This window comes from Anopheles darlingi, chromosome 3 (assembly GCF_943734745.1).
Source record: "Anopheles darlingi chromosome 3, idAnoDarlMG_H_01, whole genome shotgun sequence".
NCBI lineage: Eukaryota > Metazoa > Arthropoda > Insecta > Diptera > Culicidae > Anopheles > Anopheles darlingi.
Genome location: NC_064875.1, coordinates 65375188 through 65397967, shown reverse-complemented (window position 1 = coordinate 65397967; position 22780 = coordinate 65375188). Strand labels below are relative to the sequence as shown.

General features: G+C 49.0%; 4 protein-coding genes across 5 annotated transcripts; 2 read left to right on the top strand and 2 right to left on the bottom strand.

The window, feature by feature from the left end:
* The first annotated feature begins 11756 nt into the window (after positions 1-11756).
* On the top strand, positions 11757-12870 carry LOC125955320 (uncharacterized). The gene is made up of 4 exons (XM_049686437.1): positions 11757-11878; positions 11996-12177; positions 12247-12446; positions 12552-12870. Exons 1-4 carry the CDS (start codon positions 11813-11815, stop codon positions 12785-12787), a joined length of 684 nt encoding a protein of 227 aa, XP_049542394.1. The 5' UTR covers positions 11757-11812; the 3' UTR covers positions 12788-12870.
* A 214-nt stretch (positions 12871-13084) lies between these two features.
* LOC125955291 (transcription factor grauzone-like) lies at positions 13085-14893 on the top strand. The gene is made up of 2 exons (XM_049686388.1): positions 13085-13256; positions 13343-14893. The coding sequence occupies exons 1-2, from the start codon at positions 13152-13154 to the stop codon at positions 14792-14794; spliced, it is 1557 nt and encodes a 518-aa protein (XP_049542345.1). The 5' UTR covers positions 13085-13151; the 3' UTR covers positions 14795-14893.
* On the bottom strand, positions 14803-17692 carry LOC125955272 (uncharacterized). Of its 2 annotated transcripts, XM_049686355.1 has the most exons (3): positions 17541-17692; positions 17205-17468; positions 16973-17133 (listed from the first exon to the last, which is right to left on the bottom strand). In XM_049686355.1, exons 1-3 carry the CDS (start codon positions 17646-17648, stop codon positions 17098-17100), a joined length of 408 nt encoding a protein of 135 aa, XP_049542312.1. In that variant the 5' UTR covers positions 17649-17692; the 3' UTR covers positions 16973-17097. The 2 variants fall into 2 exon arrangements, with proteins under 2 accessions (XP_049542311.1, XP_049542312.1); XM_049686354.1 differs by having other exon boundaries at positions 14803-17468.
* A 190-nt stretch (positions 17693-17882) lies between these two features.
* LOC125955712 (transcription factor grauzone-like) lies at positions 17883-22769 on the bottom strand. The gene is made up of 3 exons (XM_049686856.1): positions 22470-22769; positions 20926-22404; positions 17883-19460 (listed from the first exon to the last, which is right to left on the bottom strand). The coding sequence occupies exons 1-3, from the start codon at positions 22578-22580 to the stop codon at positions 18042-18044; spliced, it is 3009 nt and encodes a 1002-aa protein (XP_049542813.1). The 5' UTR covers positions 22581-22769; the 3' UTR covers positions 17883-18041.
* Between the last annotated feature and the right edge of the window lie 11 nt (positions 22770-22780).

Sequence of the window (22780 nt, the reverse complement as noted above, 5' to 3'; positions counted from 1 at the left end):
ATTTACATGCCCGGGAGAGCATTTATATATTAGCATGTAGAAGCATGCTGGACCAATTCTTCCAAAAAAAAAAGAAGCATCAAAAACCCGGGAACAAAATCCTTTTTCTTAGTCTAAAATCGAGCCATACAAAATATGCTAATATCCTCACGGTGCTAGAGACCAACTGGAGCGAAGTCGCACGACAGACGCCGCTTTGTGCTCTCGATGGGCGCGCATCAATCCGGTTTTCGGGCGGCCTCCCTCATCGGATGACTCATAGAACAACCAGAGCCCATTATCAGCGACATCATGTTCCGGTTGATCCGGGGCCGCGCTCGCCGCCATCGTTCGTTCACACATATCGTGGTCCGGATTCGATTTCTGGCTGTTGGATTGAGACACCGGGCGGCGGCGGCGGCATTCGTTGTTCGTCGTCCGTTTTACGATTCCTCTCTCTCTCTCCGCCAACAAACATCACGAGCGTGATCACCGCCGGCGGCGGGGCAAGCAACTAAAACCAATACTATTACCAGGGGCGGGTTTGGAAGGAGGTGTGATGGGGGGTATAACGAGATCGTAAAACGGCGTTATGTGTTTGTAAAGACCGATCATAATAATTCGAGAGGATCATATAATATGCGAATAAGGGAAGCGGGAGGTGTGGCAATGCGGAACGAATGTGGTTCTCCCTCCCGGTTCTTTGACTGAACTGAACTGAACGGACTGCTGACACTGACTGTCGGTCTGGTCTGGTCCGTCTGTCTGACTGTCTGGTGGGGGATGCTTTTTTACGATCATAAACTGCAGCAGAAGGAAGGAAGGGGGTGCTGGTGGTTCGGGTTTGTGGCGTCGCGGCGAGTTATGCGCTGCGCGGCGTAAATGCTGCAATTATCGCGTCGCGTTTTCGGGATCGTAAAAACCAGTCGATCAGTTTGCGATCGCAAACAGAAGTGTTCTGTTCTGTGCTGCCCCTTCCCCCCCCTCGGCGGGGGTAACCGAAGGAGGAGTTGTGAAGTCGTGAAAACACAAATGGCGTTACACAAGTAACTTTACCGTTTTTAACGTGCGCCGACGAAAGCGACCCATTTAACGATCAAAAAACGATCTCGCCACCCTCGTCTTTCGGTCTCTAGCGTCCTGTAGGGGTGTATGTGTGTGTTTGCCGCGAGGACGCGAGCATCGAGTGGCGGAGATGCTTTTTGTTGTCGCCGAGATAGGAGATAAAAATGACGTCGACAGAACGGTGGCGACCACCATCCACCATCGCGCGACCATATCTCCCAAGGGTCATTCCTTTCGGTTTCGCTCTCCGTTGGTGGCGGCGAGAGCCCGATCGGGCCCGACCTGATTGCGGACTGTCTCTGATAACACCAGTTCGCCTTCCTTGCTGCTGTCCGGTTGTCGCACGAGCAAATCACAAACATGGGTCGCATGGGAAAACGCGATAAGCGCGGTTGGCGAGAATGCTGTTGTAATTGGCCGGCACGGGCGATCCTCGGCAGTAAGTAAACAAGCGATGGCCGCAACCGAAGGGAGGAGAATATGCCATCATCATCACCACATATGCGGCGAGGGGCCGATTGTGATCATGATCGCAGGAGCGAACTAGAATCAAACCAATAAGGGAGCGTCCGTTGTCCGTCGTGACAACTGTTGCTGATAAACAACACAACCAAACCACAAAAGAGGGATTGGACCTTGAATGTGGTAGAAAAAATTCCATGCGACACTCCGTTTCTGGTGGTTGTTCTCGAGGAGCAGCAAAGTTTGGCGTTCAGAAAAAAAAAACCACCTAAACTGCCATTCCTGTTGGAGGCATCGGTCGGTTTTCGCATTTCACTGACCGACCGACGACGACCGACCCAGAGATACGGGACCTCTCTCTCTTCTACATTCTTATCAACGCATGTTGAGCGATAAGCAACGGGTAAATACGAGGATCATCGCACGGGAATGCACGCGCCATGTGCTGGATGGATGATGGGGACATTCACAGAACCTACCACTGGCCTAACTTTTTTTTTTTTTAGCAACAATGCAGCAAGCAATCAAAATGGCTTCCATACCGAAGGGTTCCTTGCAGGATCAATTGTCAGCAGCGCGGTTATCGGGGAACAACATCGCGCACCCGTACCTGCGCATCAGCATCAACAGACTACCCCCCATTACGATCACTCACCACCTGTCCGATGCGCCAGTGGCAGTAGATGGAGAAGGATGGCTGTTTCGGAACTTCCTGCCGTTCAGCGACCGTTTGTTTGTTTGTTTCGCTATTTACGCGCTGTTTACACAACAACGCAGCACAACGCAACAAACGCGGAGGATCGAGCAGGCCAGAAATAGGCGACCGTACGACGCGTCTCAATATTATGTTGCTCAGGGTGTGTGTGTGCTTGAGTGTCTGCGCACTAGGTAATTGGTGTGTTGATTGCCAAGGAGGGGGGTGGTTGCAGAGTTCCAACCGTCCGTAGCACCTGAACAAAACAGGATCAAAGGTATATGAATTCAAAGATGTGCTTAGATTTTTAATCATTATTCCTCTGTTTAAAATGAGAATTCAAGATCCGTATAGTGTTGATGATGAGTCCCACCCCAAGGTATGCCATAGTCGAAATTGTCGTTATGTTAATAGAACATAATATACTTTCTACAAAGTGGTGGCATTTTTTCTACACTCTCCAGGACCTTCTGCTGAAAAGCAGACAGATGTTAGCTATCGCAGCAAACACTGTCATCACTAGTCCATGACAGGTGGTGCGTGCTCTCTCTCTCTCTCCCCCCGGACTAATTCGATCGCAGACCAAAGGTTGAATAATGCTAGAACGTGTGGTTAGTAGGCCACGATTTACTTACCAAGGCGAAGAAGTTCGTGTGGCAATCCTCCAAACTGGCGCCGTTAGTTTGGTGGTTCTGGTGCGTCATGCTTGCGTTGTGGCAACGAACATTTTCTTACGCACAAAAAAACAGAGTTGAGGGGAGCACTAGCAATCCACACAGCACACTCTCACACACACACACACACGCGCAGGGGGCGCACGAAACCTTCGACTAATAATTTATTTAATTTATTTATTTAATGCGCTCCCCCTTCATTTTCTTCCGGTGGCGCTCACTCTTCCTTGAGACCACTACTCGATGATGGTGATGATGATGATGATGGTGATAATCGATCGATCGCTCGCTCGATCGATGGGGTCAAGCGCGATGGCTACAATGACGACGTAGAATGCTAGCACGCCCGCACGCAATTCACTGGAGTGAACAAACAAACACCTTCTTCTAGTAGACTTCGTATCCGGATTACACTACACTGTCTCACTACTCCACTCTCTTCAGTGGGATGCTGCTGCTGCTGCTGCTGCTAGCGATGGACACAACACGGAAACACCGAGGGTTGCCTTAATGTTGCCGGGCCATTTCCTTTCCATTCCAGCGATCGGAGCACCAGCGCGCGCGTAGGGAGCTAGTAGGCATAGATGATGCCCTCCTGCTGTGCCTATTGCTATTGGCGCACTACTACTACTAGCACCGGTCGGTCGGTCGGTCGCTGTACACTTTCTCTTTTCGCAGTGGTCGACACGAAGCACCTTCTCTTCTACACACCACCCTGCCGTTCGTTGTTTTTGGAAGGAAGATGGGGGTGGACGGGACGGGGCGGTTCAGTATACTTGGTTTTCCACCGCGTTTGCTCTCCCGCTCTCGCGCATTAGATTGATTTTTTTTTGTGTTTCACCAATTTCCTTCTTCCAAGTGCTTTCAGTGACTGCGATTCCAATTGCAGCTTCCCCGTGTTTTACTTTATCCTTTTTTTCTGCTATTAGATATCTCTCTTTCTTCCAACACACACACTACTGTATTCAACTACTTTCTTAGACGATACTACACGAATAAATAGACACTTTCACAATGCAATGCCGCCACTGGCACACATTCACAACACTCACACATTAGCACACACGGGTTTTGGGGGCAGGAAACACAGCAGGAAAAACATGGAAACTACGCACGCTCGCACGCACGCACGGGGAGGGGGGCACAGTTACCAAACGGTGACCACCATATATAGTACACGAACGCATGAACGAACGAACGAACGAACACACACACAGAGACGAACAATAATGCACTACGTTGTGATGTTGTGTTGTTGCTTCTTCTACGCTTTCTCTCACGTCACACACGCAGGGCAGGGGCTACAGTAACCGCTACGCTGCTACTACCGCTACTACTACTGCTGCCGCCCGAAAACCTTCGAGGCTCGAAAGGCAGGTAGGTAGGTCGGCCACACGAACGCGGCGCTACTCGCTCACGACACACACCGACGACGACGCACCACCAACAATCCGCGAGGCGAAATGAGAACAATCGTCGTGCTTGGGTAATGCATTGCTGCTGCTGCTGCTGCTGCTGCTGCTGCTGCTGCTGCCGCTGCTCGATAGGTCGGTGTCTTCGGACTGTTGTCGTCGGAAATTGGTGCCACACAGACACACAGAAGAGAGAGCACTACTTTGCACGAGGTTTCACATTTTTCCTTACGGTACCGTGCGTGTTATGTTCTGTTTTTCGTTTCGATTGCGTTTTTTTTTGGGGGGGGGGGGGGGGGGGGCTAACCAGAGATGGCCCAGTGGCTTCTGCTCTGCGCCTCGCTGAACTCTGTACACTACACTGTTTGCGGTGGACTCCGCTTATCGGTATTACACACTACACACCACTACTGCTGCGCACTGCTACGATCGGCGGTTGCCAAATTCCTTCGCATCTGGTGCTGCCACCAGCGAGTGCCGTGTTTCCCGGGGGCTGCTTCCTCTAGCAGTACGTCAGAAGATTGTAATGTTTTCACTTGCAACACAGGCACCAACCACAATGTACATGCACACACAGAAAGAGACACACAAGGATACTGCTTGAGCTGTATTCGGCGAGAACAATGATGCGTGATACAAGTTCCACTGGTACTATTGCTGTTGCTCTTGCTGCTGCTGCTACTAACTGCGGGAAGAGATACCAGAAAAATGGTTCAAGTTAGTTGCTCCTCTCTCTCTCGAGCCGTGTTGATGGTGCTGCGTGCGGCAAGGTTATGCTGCTGCTAGAAAGTGGTACACAAATCGATGAACAACCCAACCGACCCAACCGATCCCACACAAACACACACGCAGCCAGGCGAGAATGCTTGTATTGTTTCGTTGCAACCGCTGGTGGGGCGCACTCGACCGTCTACTGGTGCTAGTGTGTAGTACACTAAGCAGCAGCAGCAGCAGCAGTAGTAGTAGTAGTAGCAAATGTAAGGGGAAAGGGAGGACCGCTGCGCCAAATTCGAGAAGGTCGATCAAGCAGCAGCCGCACACAATCGACCAACGCGCGCGCGGCACGCTATAGGTGTGAGTGCGTATGCAGTGCATGCGAGTGTGTGTTTGTGCGCACGATTTCGTAAAACGCACACACCACACCACATAGCAGCACACGCGCAATCACGCACAAACACACACACACGCACACACGGGCCCGAGTAATTTGAATTTTGTTAGACGCGTTTGTTTGGCTGAACGGGTGCAGTGGTAGTGGTGTGACGAGCGCGCGTATTTCCGAGAGTTCCTCGCTGCAAACCCCGTAAAAGATCACGAACGAGATGATGGCTACAACGCATTTTCAACAGCTGAGCCACTGACAAGATTTCCGAAGACAACAGGCTGCTAGACTGCGCCTTGCACCACCTTTGCGATACACGCCACACGCACACATCTTTTCTGAGGGAAAGACGATCAAAGAAGGCCGACTGTGATACAGTAAACTTGAAAAAAAAAAAACAATCAAAACGCGATTTATACAACGCGACCAATCTAGAGGGCCGAGACACCGCGAGATGGTCGATCTTCGCTCGCTACTTTGCCGTCGTCGTTGTCACCGTCGTCGCCGTGGTCGTGGTCTAATCATTGCGATCTCCCTCCGGCTCGGAAGGACACACTTCACATCCACAATCAACAAGGCGCGTCCGCAATCCGAGGGGCACACGGTATAGTTAAAAGGCCCTCGTCGCTTCCCCCCCCACGGTGGTGGTGTGATGTGTGGCGTACACACCTTTCGGCTCAGAGTGTGCGTGTCGCCGTGAGGATGGGCAAATCATCATCATCACCACCGTTCGCCTTCGAAAGAGGCGATCTCCTTCATTATCTGTTGGTGGTGCGCATCGATGAAACCATTTAGAAGATAGAGATAGTCCGAAAGAGAGAGAGAGAGGGCGAGAGAGGACTAATTCTCTCACATATTGGTTATGAGATGTGTACTCCCTCCATTAGCAACTAACGGCTTGCTGTGCTGTGACCAACAACGAGCTCTGTGTATTACGCAGATCATGTGTTGTTGCTCCAAAATGGCAATTGGCATTGGCAAGAGATACTCTCGCCTACTTCCTCACTAGCGGAAGTGCAATGTGTAGGATGGGGCCTCCTCTCATCTCTCTAATATTATTTACATTTACCACTATATCTCTCTGTGGCGGGCACACACATACGCATTCGAGGGCCCGAATTTACATTTGAAAAATCGATTTAACCGTCCGTTGGATACACATTTTTTTTTGAACAATTAGTTGAATCGAATCTATTTTTTATTAAACTTCGGATATACGTGTTTTAACTAAAATATTGTTCAAAGAATCATGCTTTCATATTCTACTCTATAACCGGGCCATTTCGATCGGAAATTCGATATAACCATTTTTAAAAGCACACTTTGCACTGTGTTTCATCGAGAGCATGCTCACCGTAAGCTTTAACAAGCGATTTTGTGGCCGGATTAGAAAAATGGAAGCAGAAAATCAACGACATTCGCATTTTGCTGCGCGACCTCAACGGACGGTTAATCATCGAATTCCCGATCAATGCTGAACATCAATCGATTGAATCGATGAACTCAAAGGACCTCTCGGTTGTGAACGAAGTTTCGGCCAGTGTTGCCAGAGGCATTTCTTCGACAGGACTTCAATGAAAAGATTCGGGAACCCGAGAGGATATCATTTTAAAGAACGCTCACACAACCACCCATTCAAGCACGCACACACTACTACAGCTGGCCGTCATCAACACGGCATGTGCGAACGATGGTGCGTGAGTATTAGACATTGGCACAACACACCCAACCGCACACACACACACATACAAACACGCGCAAGCACGCACACGCGCAAGCACGCACACGCGCAAGCACACTTTTCACTCGCACCGTTCGCTCGCACAATCTCAATGCTCGTTCGATCGTTCTTTAACCTTTTCCAAGGAACCTCTTGCCTTCCGGCTTGTCCGTCATCCCACACAACCAATCGAACAGACGGAGATGAAACGGTCGAAAAACGGTCACTAAAATGGCGGCTCTCACTCACTCGACGGCGACAACGACAACGACAACGACAATGATTGCCGTTGTGTTATTTCGGTTCGGACAAAACAAAACGCATCACTACTCGCCGCTCCGATATCAAATGCACGACTGTGACGCGGCGCTGTAGGCATCACACCGTTGCGACACTAAACCTATCAGGGTCTCAGGTCGGGAGGGAAGACCGGGGAAGACGGGCGCACACGTCACAGAGTGAGGAGAGCTAGCACGGACCGACCGAACGACCAACCGAATACGATGGTTTTCGCAGCAGGCGCGTGTGCCACCATCACCACCACCACCATTACCACACGTTCACTACACGCACCCTTTCACTCACTCCACCTCTGCTGATGCCGCGAGAGTTTCGTTTCGCCTTTTTTCCCCTTCGACTTTGCCTGGCTGTGTTTGTTTGTGTACGTTGCGTCGCGCAAGGTTGACGACGACGACGACGACACGAGCGCTGGCAACCCTTATCCAAAAGGCAAAGAAGGCATCGACGGGGTTTGCCTTTCGGTGTTTCTTGGGTTTTGTTTTTGCCAGCGCGATTGCCAGAGATAGTATGTGTGTGAGAGAGAGAGTGAGAAAGAGAGCCACGGGCAAGGGACACGAGATGATGGTTACGCTCCTTTGCGTTCCGCGAGTTTCATGCTTGGTCGAGTCGGTCGATCGAATTGGTACCCTCCCGATCGGAAGAGACTAGAACGGGCGAATAAACGATCCAGAGAGAGATAGAGAGCGAGACCGACAGTGTGTGTATGTGTGCAAAACGCCATCACCGACCACCAAAGCACACGGCCGCGCGCGCCGTAGATTAGCGCTCCACGGACATGATGGCGGGAGATAATAGAGGGGGTTGTTGCCGTTAATTTGGTTTGGTTTCACATCACCAGCTCCGGGGCACACTCTCTGCTCCGTCGTTTGAGAGCAGCTGCGTGCAGCACCATTACCTATCTCGTCTAACCCACCACTCCTCACCCCCTACCCTGGTAGTGGACCGTTTCTCTATCTTTCCTCATCACCTCACCTTTCTTTGCCTTTGGACGCTGGCATGCAAAACGTCATAACTGTTGTGCGAACACCACAGCAACCCAGAAGCACAAACCAAGGAGGGCATGAATCACAACACGGCGTCCTTTGTTAAAACGTTGTTGATCGGTCATCGTTGCTCGTGCTTATCAAACTGCTTGGGATGGAACACAAGTTCCAACATATTTTTGAATGGCTTATTCAACGATATAACTGCCTGTTGTGGTGTGCGTAGTCGATAATCAACATGCACACTCGCCGTTCGTTCCCACACAGCTCTCTCGTGCACGATTGAGGCACACCACTACCACAGACGCACGCACACAGAAGGCGACGACCAACGCGAGATTCGATCGAATCGGGTTTCGGTACCGCGGCAGAGGTCCTTGCAAGCGGATACGTCAATTTTGGATTTAAAAAAATTGGCGCACACACACACACACCAACAGCACGGTCGCGAGCATAAAAAGAGAGAGAGAGATGGACACGAGAGCGTACACTGCGAGAGAGAGAGCGCAATGGGACTCGCACTATTCCAATAATAAGTCAAATTAAATTGTTTTCCAATCCGATCCGTTACGTATTAATTAAAAACCGATCGTGATTTACACTCTAAACGGTCTGCAGTTACGTTTTCGCCAATCGCCACATGCCGGTGGTAGAAGAGAGGGGGAACCCCGTAATTCATTGTCGCCACCGCGAGCGCAGCACACCAGCTGGGAGGACAGGAAGGAGGTGCCGCTCCGGCAATTGTGTGTGCTCGGCTCGGCTGCGAATCACGGATTAGTGTTCAATTATATTTAGAAAGTGTATTTCCTCCTCGACACGCGACACACGCGGCTCACGGCAGCAGCAGTACAAGCCGCACGAGGGAAAGAAGATAATCACTACCAACAGAGAGAGAGAGAGAGAAAGATCCCCAACGGGCCACAACACAGCGGACACACTACTAACAAGCAGAACTGGCCGTCGTCGTCGACGACGTCGGAACCAAACAGCTAATCGACCGACTCCGTTGCCTGGCGTCAGTTTTCTCAGTCGAGCGGGTTGCTCCTTCCGTTCAAATATTGCTGCCGCTGGTTTCGATTCCCAATATTGATATAGCACGCCGCGCGCGCGAGAGAGTTTGTTGAGTGTTGCTTCGCTCGACGACGCACCGCCACCACAGTCAAAGTAGGCGTTCGACTTTCCATCGGTGGTGGTGGCTGGTACATATGCTTTTTTTTATTGAGTGAAGTCCGAGAGTGTATGCTGGGGGGAACCTTTTAAACACTTCTCTTCATCACGGCGCTGTTCGTTCTCGCTCAGCAGGCGGTTTTTGAGAACGTTTGACAACCCTTCTTGCTCCGACTTCGGTATGATGATCACCACCTTCCCTCGGCCGCGCTACCACCGTCGCTGTCGTTTACCTAATCATCAATTGTTTACGAGAGTGCGAGAGTATAGTATGGCCCATTCCGGATTGTAGAGAGAGAGAGAGCAGTATTCTCGCATTTCTTGGCACCATTTCTTCTCAGCATCCGCGCTCTCGTGCTCAGCATATGCTTTACGACAGACATACCGGGTGCGAGCGGTTCGTTTCTATCCCTCTTTCAACCGTTGAAAACGTCTTTTGCAAGAGCACGGTGGTCTCTTCTTGGTGTAAACGAGGGAGCGCTACATCCGAGTCGAGGGATGCTCCTGCTCGGAGGAGACGAATAAATTATGCCCCTCCAAACGCAAACACACAAACAGCATCATCATGCGTAGCTTACTATGCTGCGCTCTATTCTAACGTAGCCTCTCTCACGCACTCTCTTCCTATTCGCGCTCAGAGCGTTCATTCCTTTCTTGGAAACGGCAATGAGACATTCCGGTCAGCAGGCAGGCACGCACGCAACCGACCACGATATGGCTGTATGGGGGGAAATTGAATCGCTCACGACTCACGCAATTCTGACTCATTTTTCGGACTTTGAAAAGTCCCATTACTGTTCGGTAATTTCGCCTTGAACTGATTAACCAAGGGAAAGATGGGGTTAGCAGAATCTTCAGCAGAGAGCTTCTGGATCCTTGCTGGATTCTGAGAAAGAGAAGCGTGTCTGTCTTGTCTCTGGTTGCCGGAGGGGTGCGCAAGCGCAGACTAGCACACATGCACATACAGAGATTCAAACAAAGTCCCCCCCCTCCGGCATCTTACTCTCTTCCAAATCTCATTCTAATCCATCCCACCAGTCACCGGCAGGCAACAGATGGACGACATAATTTGTGTGCGTGTGTGTGTGAAAGAGAGAGGTGAGCGTGGGTGCATGATGCTTGGAAGAAATTCAAAATCGAGTGAATCTTTGAAAAGAATCGATATTATGCTATCATCCCTGCACGACGCGCGGCACACCACTAAGCACACGCACACTCACACACACGCTACCTACACCTCATTCAGAGCCACCTCGAGCGCCTGACGCAGGTACGCAAGCAGGCGAAAGTATGGTTTAGCATGGATTTTGGTACGGGCAACCACTCTCGATCGTGATGAATTAGGGTTTTTTCGTCTTCTTCTTCTATTTGGTTCGCGTTTTCCCTGCGCTTGGTGGACAATCGAGGTCGCGCGAATCACCAACGCACCAAAACCGAGCCCGCACAGCAAGATCTGCCTGTTTTTTTTTTCTTTTTGTTCCCGTTACAATTTGCTGCCGCGGTCGGCCCTCTCTTTCCCTCTCTTTCTTTCCGCGCGGCGTTCAAAAGAGACACCGAGACGGCGGATGCCGACATTTTCTTTTTGCCTGTTTCAACTTCACTTCGCACGACAATTTTTCATGTTTCCCCACTGCACTGCACTGGCGGAAGGCCCGAGCGTTTTCTTTCGTTACGTGTACGGAGTAGGAGTGCATACGACGATCACTTGCTCTAGCGGCCTCGACTTGCGGCTTGCGCTTTGCTATCACTGAAAAACGTTTCGCAAAGGCCCTTCTTTGGTTCGCCTAATTACGGGACAGTTTCGGGCGAGCCGGTAGAGGCTCAGAAATACCTTTAAAATCACCTGCACGCGACAACACACTTAAGAAACGCACAAAGGACCAACGCGAGCTCTGCTTCTTTCCTTTCCCAGCTTCCTGGGGCTTCTTTTTCTTTAGTTAAGGTAAAATGCTCATACTTTATCGATTTTCACTGTAAAAACGGCCAACAGTGCCGCGCATTATTTTAGTTTTAAACAATTCGAGCAGAATTCCAACTGCTCGGCTGGCTCTAAACAGGATTCAGGAGTCGGAAATTCCGAGAATCGAACCCCGGTAGTTTCGATTCGTGGATCAGTTTATACTAACGAAGTTGAAAGTGTGAGCGAAATTGAAATTTCGCGCTGTGGATATATTTTCGCGCGGCACTGTAACCAAAATATTTTCCGATCGCTGAAATTTCCGCCGGGAAGAACGGGAAATTGATAGTTCCGACGATGGGGGGAATAATTCGATCGCTGACTTCTTCCAGTGTGGTTAATATTCTCGGCAATTCGCTAAAGGTGAGAGCGCTATTCGTTGTTCAACTATTTTGCCCTTGCTCAGCCGGTGTGGCTGGGGGGAAATTGCGCAAGACATTGTGGATTTGCTTCAATACCTAATTCTACGCTCTCTTCCAGACCGTTTCTTCCCGCAGGTATGCCAGCTCGAACCGAGTTAAGCGCATAAAAAAACCAGAAATTACGGACCGCGATGCGAATCAAGCCAAATCAGCGGCTATGCGAGCGGAAAACGCGGAACAGGGAGCACTTTTCGCCGGCAAACGATTCCAATCCGTCGCACAATCCCTGTCCTCCCGGGGGTAGGTTATCCCGTGGCACAAACGGATACGGACGCTAGGGTTAAAGACCGACTTCTAACTACTTCACAGATACCTCCGTGCGGTAAAACCGTACCAGCCACCGCCAAATGTTGAGGAACAACTAGAGAGCATAGCGAAAGCGAACGGAATTACCGACCGCAAGGGTGTGTTCGGCGGATCAGAACAGAAGTTTGCCTTTTTGGCCGCTTGCAGTGAAGCGTTCGGCCACTCCGTACCAAACTCGGTACTGCATGAAGTGCTGACAGTTGGTAGGTCCAGATTTTAAGCACCTCGAAACCCCGAGCACCCACTGGTTACCGGACGGGAACTTACAGTATTGTTTCCTTTTCTCCAAACCTCTCTACGACCCACAGAGGATGCCCTCGTGTTCTATCAGACACCGATCGATACGAGACTTCCGTTGGACGCCATCCGCAACATGGAGCTGCCGGAAAACCTGTACATCCAGCAGGACGCAGTACGCTTCCACCCGGAAACGGATACGATGTTCGGTGGAAAGTCTGCCTTCCCCAAGAGCTCCACAATTGTTACCGGGATCAAGTACAAACAGAAATATCGTGGCCACGAAGCGAAAAAGTCTTGGCCCTAGGTGTGCATTAGCAACTGTTGGCCGTTCGCTGCCTCGTAGTCATAACTCGAAAGTCAAGGGAATGTAATAAATGTGTTAAAACATGTATTTTTCGTGCTTTAACTAAGAAAAACATAAATCCGTCCTTAAACAGAAGGTAAGCAATGTGGCCGTTTAATGTTTAAGCGGTTGCTAACGGACCACTAACCGGCTACTTTGTATGAAAGGCCCAGAAATCTGGCCGGTTAGTGGCTGGCTAGCGGCCGCTTAACGTTAGGCGGCCACCTTGCTTACCTTTTGTTAATAGGGTCACGTCTCACGACTGGTTTGTTTGCGTTTTGGTCAAATTAAAATTAACAAATTTTTCTGTGTTTCGATCGCCGAGATGGACGAAAGGTGTCGATTATGTTTAGTGGAAATCAAGAAGCATTCCAAATCCATCGAGGATAATGGTTTTCAGCAGAGGGTGGCGATCGTTTTCAATTTCCCGGTAAGCTGTGAAAGTGACGCGCTGGACGCGTCCCTCAAAGAAAAGAGAACCATGAATTACAAGGCGTTTCGTTTTTTGGCTTGCAGATCCTGTCGCAGGAACCTTTGCCCGTGCTCGTCTGTGGGGAATGTGATTCAAAGGTGACCGAGTATTATGACTTCCACCAGGAAGTAAGAGAGAATCAAGAAAAACTGTGGAACAACAGCGACGGCTTCGTGGAGGAACTGGTTCCCGAACAGGAAGAGCAAGAGGAATGCTTCGAAACGGTGAAGCTAGAATCAGAGCAACCCATCGAGTGTAGTTCGCTCAACGACACATGTGACGAAGAGCTTCTTAGCGAGGATCTGATCGTTAAAGAGGAACCCACCGACGAGGAGCAGTTTCTGGACTCTGAAATGGCTGAAGAGACTTTCGAAGCCACCGATAGCACCGATCCGGATGAAAGGACCGACACCGAAACGGAGGATGCCGAGGATGACCCGATATCGCCGCACGAACCAACGAAAAATCGGCCCAGACGGAGCGCCGTGGTACGTAAGTTGCCTCGCAGACCGAAGGAGAAAACCGGAAAGCCAACGGTGCGCAGAACCAAGGAAGCGTTCGAAGAGCAGAACCGACGACTGCAGGAGTTTTACACGATGAAGTGTGAGTTGTGTGGCGAGAAGATGAACTGCTTTACGTCGTTGAAGGGCCACTACCAACGACAGCACAAGACTAAGGGATACATCACCTGCTGCGGTCGCACGTTCCATAGCCGATACCGCCTGCTGGAGCATTTGTCGTATCATGTCGGTTCGAGCATGGTACGGTGTGATGTCTGCAACAAGAGCTTCAGCACCCGCAGCTATCTGCAGGTGCACAAGAGCCGCGTGCACGGCCGGGAAGAAGATCGCCCGTACAAATGCAACCAGTGCCACCAGTCGTACACCTCCGAGTGCCACCTGAAGGCGCACATGGTATCGCACGTGCGTGTGTCCTGTGACATCTGCCACAAGGAGCTGGCCAGCAGCCTATCGCTGCGCGTCCATATGGTCAACATTCACGGTAATCGTGAGAAGCTAATATGCGACAGCTGCGGAAAGGAGTTCCGGACTCGGCAGGCCTTTGACCGGCACGTCAATCTGCACATGGGTATCGACCAAACGGAGCACGTGCAGTGCTCGCTGTGCTCCAAGTGGCTCGGCAGTAAACGGGCCCTGAAGGTACACATCCAGCTCACACACAACGAGGCTGGCCTAACGTTCAAGTGCGATCTGTGCCCGCACGAAAGTCCCAACAGTCGGGCCATGGCCAACCATAAGCAGCGCGTGCACGTCGACGAGCGGTTCGAGTGTGATGTATGCGGCAAACGATTCAAACGGCAGCTCTACCTGAAGGAACATATTGCACTGCACACGGGAAAACCGCTTTACTCCTGCGAAATCTGTGGCGCAACCTTCAACTCGAACGCGAACAAGTATTCGCACCGGAAAAACAAACATCCCGTCGAATGGGAGGCGCTCCGGAAACCGCAAATCCAGCAAGCCAGCAGTGGATGAGTAGCCGACTCGGGGCAGAACAGAAGAGCCTACTGTGAACCACCAGGTTGCTCTATAGCTAAAAATATATCAACATGACGCTAATGTTACTGAAAAAAACGCTGAAACGTATCCAATCAATCCCGTCCCATTAGTAGTAGGCTTCCGTCGCTTTATTATCGTCGTTCTTCGCTTCATTGCTGTTTATCGAGTAGACGGTCTTATCGGAGCGGTGCTGCTGGTGACTATGTAACGCCAGAAGGTTTTCACTTCCCACGAACCCACTACCTATGTGCGCCTTTCCACCGTACACAACACCCGTTAACCGGCGTTCACTTTGTGTCATCAGCGTTCTGCTGCGGCTTGAGACGATTGCTGCATGCTTGTTTAGTTTGTGTTTCCGCAGCAACGACATATTGGGAGACGAAAAGCTACAAAGATCGCAGGAGAACACGTGCCTGGGATGATACAGAAGCATATGCGAGTTAAAGCGCTTCTCCGTTCGAAAGACTTTGCTACAATGTAGACACGGTCGGGTATTAGCGAGTTTCGTTTCGTTCTCGTTTCCACAGTGCACCATCATGTGATTATTCAGCTGCTGTTCTGAGGTGAAAGATGCGCCGCATGTTTTGCAATCCTTCGTCCTTTGGTCTTGGTTCTCATGCGTCTCGCTAGGTACTCTATTGTGCATCAAAGACTTGTGGACTGACAATTCGTTCTGGGTGTCGCACACCGTCCTACACTCCGTGCACGGAAACTGCAATTTCGTCGGTTTATGGTACACGTTCTCGTGCTGCTTCATGGCAGCTCTCGTGGTGAAGCTTCTATCGCAAACGCTACACCGCAGAAGACCCCGATGATAATCGATGTGATCCATCAATTGGCGACGATAAAAGAACTGTTTGCCGCAGCATCGCGCATACCCGCGTATATCGTGTACTTTTCGAAAGTGTGCCGTTAGTTTGTCAAAGGTGGTAAAGCATTCCTCGGTAATTTGGGGGCACAGTTCGCATTGGAGGTCGAAGTACTTCTCTATAGCATTGTCTAGCTCGTTGGATGCCTTTTCATTATCTTTTTTTAATGTTGTTTTCTTAGTGGGAAGATTTTGCTGACTGCTCGACATCGAGGCCACTGTCGCCTGTCTCTTTGATTCGAGTATTGAAATGCTATTGTTGTAACTTTCGACTGGAGGTTTCTGCTGTTCAACAAACTTACTAAACGCATCCATGAAACCAGAAGACGACGAAGAAATCACTACTGTTTGGGTCTTATTGGACGTGGGTTGGGCATTGCTGTTGTTGACGAAAACGGATTTAGCTACGACCGGAATTTTGCCCAATTCTTGTTTCGTAGAAACCTCTCGTACGGTTGCATGATCAACGATGGTGAGAGACTGGTTCGCTGCTTCCTCGCTATAGACTTCCTCCTCGTATGGCACTTCCTGTACATGGTCGATTAAATCGCTATGGTTATGTTCATCCTTGGAGCCATCATCCTGGCTTTTAAAATGACCATTAGTCCGGTCATGTTTCGTAAGGTATGTAGGATGTTGTGAGCCAACGCATGCACCAGCTGCTGTAGCATCCATGTTGCACATTCCGCTTGCTACAGATTCGGTTGCATCATGTAATTCTTGGGCTTGATCATTCTCTTCTTGCGGATTGTTCATTGACGAATCTATTAGGGGTTCTGTACCATCCGATGGATTCAGATCTTCTAAACTGACGCCCATTGTTGCGTTACTTTTCTGTTCATAACCATAGTCCATTTCTTCCGATTCCTTCGAATTTAAGCCTTCCTTATAGTGCACGACCTTCGCATGTGTGGCCGTTTGTTGCGCGACCTGGAAAGTATCCGCAGCGCATGGATATGGTGCAACTGTTGGTTGATCGTGAAGCTGCGAGGACTCATTCGGTTTCGTCTCTTGCACAACGGATTTGTCGGCCCCGGCAAAACTGCCACTGTTGAAGATCTCAAATTCTTGCAACAGTGGCACTTCTTCACAGATGATATTTTGTACATCTTCAAACCAACCAGCAGTGTCGCTGATCACAATCTCGGAAAGGCCTTGGAAGTAGTCGTTCATTGTTTCACCGCTCTGATCGTATTCCGTTGCTTGTGGCGCACTGTACGCCAATAGCTCGTTCCGCTGACAATCCGCCGTAACCGATGCTGACTGTTTGTCAACTTCCGCATGAAATCTTTCGTTTTGTGATTCATGAATGGTTGCTGTGATGGACTCTTGATTGTTGTTTGTCGTTACATCGCACTGCATCGACTCTGTTTCTTGCCCTTCTGGCTTCTCGTTGGTATCGTTTTCCGAATCATAGGAATCTGAGCAATCCGTTAAACAATGACGGCTGTCGATATGATTAGCAGGAGTGGCAGCATCTTGTTCGGTGTATTGCGTATCCTCCGAAGAGATACTTACTACATCGGAAAGTTTCTCGGTTGGTGTTTTGTGGTCACATTTGCCAAAACCAATTTGCTCATCACTTCCCCTAAGATTACCAGCATTATCGTCATCAACGGCTGCTTGGGACACTGAGCATGAAGATTCGTTCTCCGTTGTGTAAAACTGTCGTTCCAGGAGCTCTTGGACAGCTTGCACCTTCTGCGAGTACCAGTGAAACTCGCGTACTACCGAGAAGCATTTCCCGCAAACCTTCATTGGCAATTTCTCGTCGTAGTCGATCTACGGAAAAAGGAAGAAACATCGTCAGTTCGAGGTCAGTTCCAACACCGAGCATCCTCTACCCCGGCCTACCTCGAACGGGAACACTCGTCGCACCATCGATTTGAATTGATGGTTGCCGATTGAAGTTGCTTTTTTGCGCACTATGTGTTCCAGGCAAAACCTGCACACATTATCCATGGCGTGGATTGCGATCTAGCACAGATATTGAGGACGTTTCACAGTTACGGCGTACGAAATTCATCGTTTTGTATACGTTTTGTAGCGCCGAAATTTCCAAAGCTTGTTGATCTTCCGCCCAAACCAGCGCTCGTTTCGTCACCATGGTTACATCCAGTAGTTGAATGCTTGACACGAATTTCAATTTTTTTTGTGGCCAACATTTTTTTCTTCTTTTCGTTTTATAAATTACGTATTTATGAGGAGTTTATTTGGCATTGGATATTTCACGATAACAGTTATTCTAATGGGACTCACTAACGCGTTGACTTAAACTTATTGAACCAAGTAAAACTCATTTTAAAAATGTTGACTTGAAAACTTAAATAAAAACTGAACGAACTCTGGTCTTATCTACACCACATTATCCAGTGTTACGGTATCTCTGCTCATCTCCTGCGCTGATTTCAACCGTCTTTGCGCCTCCCACTCCACCGGATGTTTCGTTTTCCGATGCGTAAAATGGTTCGCGTGTGAATTGAATTTGAGCCCGCAGATGTTGCAAGTGTAGAGTGGATTGCCGGTGTGCGATGCAACGTGCTCGCGGAGATACAACTTGCGTTTGAACCGTTTGCCACAGTACTCACACGCGAAATTCTCCTCGACGTGTACGCGCTGCTTGTGATACGATAGAGCCCGGCTGTTGGGGCTCTCGTGCTGGCATATTTCGCACCGAAACAGCTGCCCAACTTCGGTGTGCTTAAATCGAACGTGCTTCTTGAGGTTGTGCTTACCATGGAACCACTTGTTGCACTGCGCACACTGTACCTTCTCCTCACACGGTAACCCCAGATGCTCCTTCATGTGGCGATCCATCGATATCTTTGTCCGGAATGTTTTACCGCAGGTAGCGCATATGTGGTGCGTATCGTTCGTGTGCATCTGCGAGATGTGCACCTTCAGTGCATGATTGCTAGACAGGACCTTCTTGCAGATCGGACACGTTTCCTGTACGTGCAGCGATTCGTGCGCCCGCAGAAGGTACGCCTTCGGGAAGCTGGAACCGCAGGTGGCACATTTATATGGACGATCCTCCTCGCTGCCGTGGCTTTTAGCGAAATGCAGGGCCAGATAACGACGCGTTTTGTACGTTTTAAGGCAAATTTCACACCTAATGTCACCCCGATGGTTCTCTATATGCTCCACAATGGCGTGGCGATAGAAAAACTGTTTATTGCAGCAGCGCATGTAGCCGCGAGTGCCATGCTGGCTCTGGTAGTGCGCCAACAGTTTCGTGAAGTCACTCTGTGCAATGGAACAAATCTCGCACTCCAGTTTGTAAAACTTTTTGATCTCCTGATCCGCCTTTCTATCGGCCTCGCGTCTTGTGCGGGCTTTCACTATTGTCGATGGCTTATGGGTTCGGTCTTCCTCATCTGGCTGTCGTTCTGCATCCGGCTCACTTTCGCTTTCGAGCTCCGATTCTGATTCGGCTTCCTGTTTTAAACTGATTACTGGTTCATCGTCCGACTTTTCCAGAGCTTTTTGGCATGAAATCATGAGCATCATCGCGTCATTTGCAACACTTTTCTGCGTCTCGATGTCGCCACCGTCAGGGCTGTGAGGTGACTCGCCCCTAAGTTCACAGTCCAAAAATTCCGTATCATATGTCGGCTCGGTTGTATCATTTTCCAGCGAAGTTGGCTCGTCCTGGATAGTCTCGTGCAGCCGTTTTTGGTTGGCTTCCACTTGCTTGCAGTACGAATGGAAATCGGTTACCGCACTCTCGCAAGCATCGCACACGTGAACCGGCAGCGAATCGCTTGCAATAATCTGTAACCAGACGAAAGAGATCCGGGAAGTTGTAGAATACTTGGTCATATTTTTACTCGATGTTTCTCTGGCCACTTACCTCAAAGAAAAATAAATCTTGCATTTTCTCACGAAGGCAATCGTCGTGTATAGTTGTCTCGTTAAACCTCTGCATATTTGTTAAACAAAGCCGACACTTTTGTTCCATTTTTAGTCGTTCGGTTTAGTATGGATTTGTTTACGGCCGCCAAATTTTCCTTTTTTTTCAAGAATTGTCTTCTGTTGACAAGCGGTACAGTGTACAGCAAAAGTTTGTTGACTTGAATCGCTGAAACGTTTTTCTTATTTATGGATTTCTTTATAAATCAAAATGCGCTTTCTTTTTACAGGAAACCTAGTGCAAAAATAAATTTCAGGCCACTTTAGCCGTGGCCACACGGGGCGAAAAAATTAATGCCAAAACATTTACGCTTGCCGTTTACATGCTGTCAAACGATTATAGCCGTGGCCACACGGAGCGAAAACTCTAGCGCAAACGAAAAAATTAATGCCAAAACTTTTGCGCTTCGATATGTTTACATGGCCGGGTTGAGGAAATTAAAATCGTTTTTTTGAAGAAAAGGATTGAATACACAAGCAATGATCACTCACTGTCGATGTAAACCACAAAAAGAACATATTGTGAGCCCTACCGTTTGCAAAAAGCTTTTACGCTAGGTTTTACGCTCCACGGACCAATAATCGTTTGACAGCATGTAAACGGCAAGCGTAAACGTTTTGGCATTAATTTTTTCGTTTGCGCTAGAGTTTTCGCCCCGTGTGGCCACGGCTTATGAGTCCGTGGAGCGTAAAACCTAGAGTAAAAGCTGTTTGCAAACGGAAGGGCTCGCAATATGTTCTATTTGTGGTTTACATTGATAGATAGTGATCATTGCTAGTGTGTTCAATCCTTTTCTTCCACAAAACGATTTTAATTTCCTCAACCCGGCCACGTAAACATATCGAAGCGTAAACGATTTGGCATTAATTTGTAAATTTGCGCGCAAATTTTCGCTCCGTGTGGCCACGGCTTTTCAGTACTGACCGAAATATGCACAACCGCATACGCCCTATGGCCTGCAATCCGGCATCCGCTCAAAGAAAATTTCGGTTCGTAAAAGTTGCATAAAATCCGGTAGTTTAAATAAAGTTACTTGTTTTTCGTTCTTTTATTATTAAAATGTTTTATGTATTAACTATTAATTTTTAAAATGTATTGAAATGTTCCAGAATAAGCAAAATAATCCTAGCGCATTCGAGAATAGATAATAGTCTCTCCGTTCGATTTGTATGCTCCAAAAGAAAAAGTAATTTTACATTATTACATTACATTATTCACCGTATTGTTCCTACCATGCTATGAACTTAGTTTTGAAAACAAAACTCTAAATACAACTCTTCTATAAACTATATACGATCATTCTCATTGATGCTAATCTAAGTTTTAGGAGTCCTTCTTGGGCTCAGTGGTTGGACTTTTGAGCTGCGCTGCCAGGAATGCCTGCTTGCGAGCTTCCCATTCAGCGGGATGCCTGATTTTGCGGTGGTTGTAACAGTTTGCATTGGAATTGAAAGTAGCCCCGCAAACTTCGCAGGAGTACAGCGGTTTACCGGTGTGCGATGCGATGTGCTCACGTAGATATAGCTTTCGTTTGAACCGCTTGCCACAAAACTCGCACTCGAACTTTTCGTCCACGTGTACGCGCTTCTTGTGATCCAAGAGGGCCCGACTGTTTGGGCTCTCGTGCTGGCAGATCTCGCAACGAAACACCTGCCCGTCTTCGATATGCATGAAGCGAATGTGCTTCCGGAGATTGTACTTGCCGTGGAACCAGCGGTTACACTCGTGACACTGTACCTTCTGCACCACTTCCAGTCCCAGGTGCTCGTTGATGTGCCGCTCCATGGCCTGCTTCGTGCGGAACTCTTTACCACACACGTCACAAATATGGTTACCATCGTTACCATGCATGTGAGCTACATGTGTTTTCAGTGCGTACTTGGACGACACCACTTTTTCGCAGATCGGACACTTTTCGGACAAGTGATTCGCCTGATGCGCTTTCAGGAGATGCTCTTTGTGAAACGACTGGCGACACTTGGTGCACTTGAACGGACGATCTTCCTCCTTGCTGTGGCTTTTCATCGTGTGCAGCGCCAAATATCGGCTGCTTTTGTAGCTTTTGTTACATATTTTACATCTTATCGTTCCCTGATGAGCGGCCATGTGGTCCAGCAGCTGGAATCGGCGATAAAACAGTTTATCGCAGCACCGAATGTAGCCTTTGATTTCATGCTTCCGTCGATAATGTGACTGTAGAGTGGCGAGGTTCTCCAGCTTCGCTGAGCATAATTCACAGTCTAGGTTATAAAACTCCTTAATGCGCTGATCATCCTCATTTTGTTTCGACTGCTCCTCAGTGTCCTCTTTCTCCGTTTCCGGATCCATTTCTGTTTCAGGCTCCGGCTGAGGGATAGGTTTATCATCCTTTGCCATACGAGGGTGACGTTTTCTAAGCTTGATTCTTTTCGTTTTCCTGACATTCGCAGCGACAATAGTCGCAACATGTTCCTCCACATCGTGTCCGTCCGGTATTTGAGGATCCTCTGTTTTGGGGAGATAATCAGAATCATTCTTGTCGTCATTATCCATATCCTCATCACCGATATCCCCATCGTTGTCTCCACAGTGCTCCGCAAGTTCCTGCTTCACGGACGCCGGTGGTAGATCATCCACGTCCACATGATAGAACAAGTGGTTCTCGGTATCAAGTTCCACTTTCACATCCTCGATTTTGCCTTCCCTGTGCTGGGTCCATAGCTGTTGCTGGTTTTCCTCCACCTGAAGGCTAAACTCATAGAACTGGGAAACCAACGAGTGGCACGGTTGGCAAGCCTGTCCAGGATCCGTTTCATCTGCAAAGATCTGCAATTTTCCATCCAGGTAAGCTGGGCGATCCAGGTAAGCACAGTAAAAGATTTGGCGCTTACCGTAAATTTGAAGACTCTATCTAATATTTCACGAAACCCATCGTCACCAATTGGAGTGGCGACTGAAGTAATTTCCAATTCTGCTAGACAAAGTCGGCAATTTTCGTTCATTTTGTTAAACCAAGCGCGGAATGAGCGTGGAAAAATGCGATTTATTTTGGCTGTTGTGGCTCATACACAACGGATCCACAAGGCCACAACCTGTCAAATACAGTACTGGACGAAATAAACAAAACCGTTACGGTCTCTGGTCCGTAACGCATGTTCTGGCTGCTCCTGACTACTGGACTCAGCAGGGTGACTCCTAATAC